At 34.4% G+C, this 6,078-nt stretch overlaps 1 protein-coding gene across 1 annotated transcript; it reads left to right on the forward strand.

Moving 5' to 3' along the window:
* Window positions 1-935: 935 nt before the first annotated feature.
* On the forward strand, window positions 936-3,773 carry LOC130810685 (protein TRIGALACTOSYLDIACYLGLYCEROL 4, chloroplastic-like). The gene is made up of 4 exons (XM_057676825.1): window positions 936-1,203; window positions 1,591-1,690; window positions 2,646-2,904; window positions 3,744-3,773. The coding sequence occupies exons 1-4, from the start codon at window positions 936-938 to the stop codon at window positions 3,771-3,773; spliced, it is 657 nt and encodes a 218-aa protein (XP_057532808.1).
* The last annotated feature ends 2,305 nt before the right edge of the window (window positions 3,774-6,078 follow it).

Raw genomic sequence — 6,078 nt, forward strand, 5'->3', positions numbered from 1 at the left:
TACTGTCTATGGAAACCTGATACCAAACTGAGGCATTATCTAGTTTTCCTAGAAGCATCATTCCGCCTTCTTGGTATTTAGGCTTAAAACCTGGAATACACTTTTGAGATACAACGGTTTGCAATTAATTATAAGCACTATAAAATTAATCTATGTGAAGTATTAGAGATTATATCAGGCAATCTTAGAAATAGAATGAAAAGAAGTGATCAATTTCTTTCACACTTAATAACTTGTAGAGAATTTAACTTGGAAAGGTTGAGAAAAATAATATTGCAATCACTTAAAATAATTAAGAAATTGCACTTGAATAATAGCATATCTCACATAAGAGATATTGAATCTATATATTTATAATGGTAGAATTAACTACCCATGATTTCATGATTTACTCACTTTCTAGGAAATTTTATTTATTAGGTTTTAAATTAAAACTAGCCGTAACTTTTAATTAATAAATACTAACAAATCAGCGGTGTAAAACTATAAGGCCCAAGAAAATAGAAAGTTGGAATTAGTCTAGCTAAAACTTAGCTTCAACCTATAAATGTGCCTTTAATTGAGCGCACTAATATATTCCAATCTTAAGAAACTACTGTAGTTTCAAAATAAAACTCTATTAATTATAAAATTAATATTTTATAATCTCCTTGGCCCTATGTTTTCATAGTACTTGCCATTAATTTTCATGGAATTAAAATTAGTACAATTAAAACTTATAATTATACTTTAACTTTTATATCTTTTATACTCTAAATTATTGAACAGTTAGGATCGACTAGTGGGGTCTGGGGAGCATTTCGAAATGCCTCAAGAGCAAGAGACAAAGGTTTACGTACCGTAGATAGATAAGGAAAAACCTGAAAATTCACAATATTTCTTCTGTTCTTCCTACTGCACAACCTCAAAGACATAGACCTCAATTGCCCACAAAAATGGCGAAATTGAGGACAGCAATGGATGCAGCTTTTTGGGACATGGATATTTCTAGTACCCAAAACCTAGATGGGTGTGCCAAAGCCATTCCGGGTGACCCATTACCTCTTGACTCTTGTATAACTGGGAAAGTACTTCGTGTTCAACAACTTTCTCTTCTTGGCAATGGCTTCCCTCTCGGAATCATCCCTTCTCTTACTCCATCCCTTTCTAAAAAAGACGTTGGTTCTTTTACTCTTCAATCCCTCCTTCTTCGCCCTTCATTTGGTGATTGGTTTGTCTCATCCCCTTCTTTTAGTTTTTGTTTTTTTTTTTTTTTTTTTATTTTGATTTTCAATTTCATTTCTTGTATTATGTAATTAATAATGTATATAGCTAGTAATAGATTGTGTTTATCGATATTCCTATTTATTTTAAGTTTTAATATTATTAGGTTCATTAGACAATATAAATAGGAATGTATGTGCCTTTTGTATTACTCTTGGTATCTCATTTCTGTAGAATTTAATTGGTGCTATTTCAATATGGATGTTATATTGTAAGGTAAATGTGTTAAATTTGATATTTTGATTTTGGTGGCTCCATGGGTAGAACTTTATGTGTTCTTGTGAGAAAGTTGTGATTTTGTGTTGTTGGGTGTTAATTGTATAGTAGGTTTAGTTGACTTTGATGGAACTTTAAGATGTGAATTGGTTGTCTCATTGCTGGTGTTGGCTGCCAAGCTGATGGATTTTGTTGCATTTGATAAGTTAGGGTGATCTTCATGAGCCTAAAATAAGTTCTACTTTTGAAATCATATCTATATGCAACTTCTAAACGTTGTTCATGTAGCTGACCTCAATCTTTTAGGATTGAACATTGTTGTTGTTGAGAACCTGTGAAATTTGTTTTTCCACATTATTTTAGGCTGTTAGGCGTAGTTTTCCTTGTGATTTCCATCTTGGTTTTGAACTTTGAAAAGTAGATACATGTATTTCTTTTCTGATGAACCAAAGAGGGCAAACAATATACACTCATATGCTGCTGCACTCCTTTATTTTTAGGAGTGTTACCTAATTTACTAATACCATTGAGAAACTTTAGACCATTTTAGATGAATGTAGCGAATCAGTAACATGGGTTTTCAAGATGCAAGATGCTTGTTTCTTTTTTATTTATTTATGTAGAGGCTTCATTCATAGGGAAAAATTCTAGTTGCTTGAAAACCTCTATTAGTTGTCATTTAAAAGTGTATGATTTGCAAACTTGCTTTCAAATGATCATTATAAGTGTGGCATAAATTCATAAGAAAGCATGTGTGGTTCTCAAAACATACAAGTGTGATCTATATGCTAGATATTTAATGTGGAGATGTTTTCTCGATGATGGTCTAGATGAATTGAGAAATACCAATAGTGTGGTTTTGTCCTTTCCATTTCAAGCTAAGCCTCGTGTTTGCAATGTGTAGGGCCAACGATGTATACACCAGGAAATGTGAATCAAATTTAATGTTTTGAGCATCTCATTATAGTTGAAATTCTATGCAAAACTTTTTCATGGCAGCATGTTTAGTGCTATACGGTTTTGTTTTGTAATTAACCTTTTTTATTTTCTTCTTCTGTGGCTTCGATGTATGTCGTGGTGGAATGTTTGAACCTTTGGTCTTTGCAACCACTTTGGTGCTTTGAACCAATTGTACTGACAAACAACGTACTATTTTCCGTTTACAGGTGGCTTGGGTTAGCTGGGCAAATCCGTCCAAAGAAGTTGATATCTAACTTAAAAGAGGACGTTTACAAACTGATCAATGGTGATGAATTTGAACGTCCATCCTTCAAGGATGTAGCAGATCATGTCATGGACAAGTCACTCTATGCCCTAGCTTTGTGTACCCAGATCCCTATCTCATCTTCGACTTCCTTATTGTTGAGCTCAGAAGTCCATGGTGAGAGGAAAGGACGGCGCAATAAAGTCCTACTATTCCACAAGGCAAGTCATTAATTTACTTGTTTGCATTGGATAAAGATTGGAGCATATATTTTGTCACATTTAGGTGCTTGAAATATATAATGTCGGTTGCAATCTGAGAGATTTACATCAAGGTCTGACTATGAACATTAGAAATTTCTCTGGATTGTTCATTTCTCTGAAAATATTGAGGTCTATATATCTTGTATTCTATGGTCTTTCTATTCCAGGCTATTTCACTGATTTTTCCGTCTTTTGTGCATTGCTCTTGTTTTCACTGGTCAATTTAAGATGGTGCAAACGAACCATTTTCATTATACAGAAACAACACGTCCAATAAATCCATTTCCATTCCAGACCACCCCCAAACCAAAACATTAATGCCGTCAGATCTTTCTATTTAGATAAGCATTTTTGCTCTATAAGTTGACTCGTGAAAACCGACAGGTTACGGGCTAGGCTAGGTTCGGATCAACCCAATGGGTCTAGGGTGTTTTTAAAAATTTGTTTTATCATTTATTTTTTCCATAAATATCATCATCATCCTACCCAGTGTATCCTGCTCATGGGGAGGGAAGGATGGCGGCAACTCATACCCATAAAGGAGAGCGCCACCAAAGGAGTCTCCCGGCTCGAGAAAAGTAAAGAGACGTATGTAAAATAAATATTACATTTATAAAGATAATATTTTCTCATAAAAAAGGACCAACATATCAATTTTAATTTTGAAGGCTACAAAGAAATATTCACTCAATATACAAAAATTAACTGGAAATTATAGGGGATGCTGACTTAAAAGCGATGATGTGGAAATGAAGAGATTGACAAAATTCCGATTCTTTTGCATTGTGTATCTCCAGTTCTGTGATCTTGTATTGAAAGTCTTCTAGATCACTGCTGAATTATACCATTCATCATTCTTTTTATAGTTTTGTGGAGTGCGCATTGACCTTTTCCAATCACATCGAAACCTGAAACCCATGTGGACGACCATTGAAACTCATATAGTGGTTCATGTAGCCGACACCAATCTTTTGGGATTAAGACTTGCACCCTGGAGGTAAGTCTTCCAACACCCAAGTGTTGTTTCCCATAATGGAATCCATCTCATCATTGATGGCTTCCTCCCAAACATCCGAGTCTCGTGAAGTCATAGCTTCACTATATATTAATGGATCTCCTTCTACTCCAAATATATATGGAATACTAGTGCAAAGATTATCACTTGTTCCTTCAATTAAATAAACCTCAAAATCGGGTCCAAAAGATTTTTCTTTTCTTTGCCTTTTACTCCTACGCAATGTAGGAACAATTTCCTTTTCATCCTCAATGATCACATGATCATCTTGAGGACTTGATTGATTGTTTAGATCAATCTCTTCAGGGTTACTTTGATGTAAATCTTTAGGTCTGGTAATCGATGAAAATCGACCTTCATCAAATATAGCATCTCTTGACTCTATAATAGCGTGAACCTGTATAAAGTCATTGGCTCTATAATATAGAACCTATAGGTTTTGCTAAATTCCGCATAACCTACGATTATGCTTTCTAGGCCCCTTTCACCTAGCTTTTTCCTTTTGTTGCCGGGCAATCTTACAATTGCTCTACTACCCCAAATTCTAAGATAACTTAGATTTGGCTTTTTCTTATACCATAACTCGTAAGGAAATTTATTGGTGACTATTGTAGGAACCCTATTTAAGATGTGATAAGCCGTCAACATCTCTTCCCCCCAAAATCCATCACTCAAACCAGAGTAACATAGCATAGAGTTAATCATTTCTTGTAGAGTCCTATTTTTCTTGTAGAGTCTTAGCAACCTAATACAAATTTCTAGGAATTGAAATTACAACGAATTTAATTAACTTAGAATAAATAATTAACCTTAAACCGAAGATACTTTAAAACAATACTGTCTACGGAAACCTGATACCAAACTGAGGCATTATCTAGTTTTCCTAGAAGCGTCATTGCGCCTTCTTGGTATTTAGGCTTAAAACCTGGAATACACTTTTGAGATACAACGATTTGCAATTAATTATAAGCACTATAAAATTAGTCTATGTGAAGTATTAGAGATTATATCAAGCAATCTTAGAAATAGAATGAAAAGAAGTGATCAATTTCTTTCACACTTAATAATCTGTAGAGAATTTAACTTGGGAAGGTTAAGAGGAATAATATTGCAATCACTTAAAATAATTAAGAAATTGCACTTATGAATAATAGAATATCTCACATAAGAGATATTGAATCTATATACGTATAATGGTAGAATTAACTACCCATGATTTCATGATTTACTCACTTTCCTATTTTTAAGGAAATAAAATAGAAAATTTTATTTATTAAAAAAATAGGAAGTTAGAATTAGTCTAGCTAAAAATTAGCTTCATAAATGTGCCTTTAATTGAGCCCACTAATATTCCAACCTTAAAAAACTACCATAATTTCAAAATAAAGCTTATTTTTTTATTCTTTTTGGACACGGATTTTTAGCCTCCAGTCCGTAGAATCGACTAGTGGGGTCTGGGGAGCATTTCGAAATGCCTCAAGAGTAGAGGTGTTCATTCGGTTGATCGGGTCGGTTTCGGACGGGTGTTATTCGGTTCGGTTGCATTTCGGATCGGTTATTTTTCAGCTGTGTGTTACAACGGGTCACACTCGGGTCGAGTCGGTTAGTCACGGTTCGGTTAGAGATCGGTTATTCAAGCTATCGGGTTAGCATCAATTCGGTGTCGGTTGAAGTTCGTGTCAAGTGTCAATCGGTCTCGGGTTGTCATCGATTACTAATTGGTTCGGTTTTTTCGGGTACAGATCGATTTCGAGCTTTATTTTTCGAGTAGTTATCGGTTACGGATAACTATTGATCAGGTCAATATCGAAATAAGTTAATAGTCAGGTTTTTAATTGATGTATGCTCATTTACTTACAAAAAATAATTACCGATTGTTTTATCAGATATAGCAGATAGGGGTGTCAAACAGGTCGGGTTGGGTCATTTTCAGGTTCGGATCATATATAAATGGGTCAATAAACCCTTAACCTGAACCTGACCCATTTAATTAATGGGTCAAAAATTGAAATCCCGACCTGATCTGTAGCAGATCGGATCAACCTGCTAATGACCCATTTAACCTACTTTTTTATTTAGGTCATTAAATTCATATATTTCAGGTCATTTGACCAATT

This window comes from Amaranthus tricolor, chromosome 4, assembly GCF_026212465.1.
Source record: "Amaranthus tricolor cultivar Red isolate AtriRed21 chromosome 4, ASM2621246v1, whole genome shotgun sequence".
In the NCBI taxonomy this organism is placed as follows: domain Eukaryota; kingdom Viridiplantae; phylum Streptophyta; class Magnoliopsida; order Caryophyllales; family Amaranthaceae; genus Amaranthus; species Amaranthus tricolor.

Bases quoted from the DNA above. Each gene is read 5' to 3' on its own strand.
- LOC130810685 (XM_057676825.1), top strand. From the start codon at position 936: ATGGCGAAATTGAGGACAGCAATGGATGCAGCTTTTTGGGACATGGAT. The intron at 1,691-2,645 runs GTGATCTTCATG...TTCCGTTTACAG, and splicing joins GTTGCATTTGATAAGTTAGG to GTGGCTTGGGTTAGCTGGGC. The intron at 2,905-3,743 runs GCAAGTCATTAA...GTGTATCTCCAG, and splicing joins AAGTCCTACTATTCCACAAG to TTCTGTGATCTTGTATTGAA.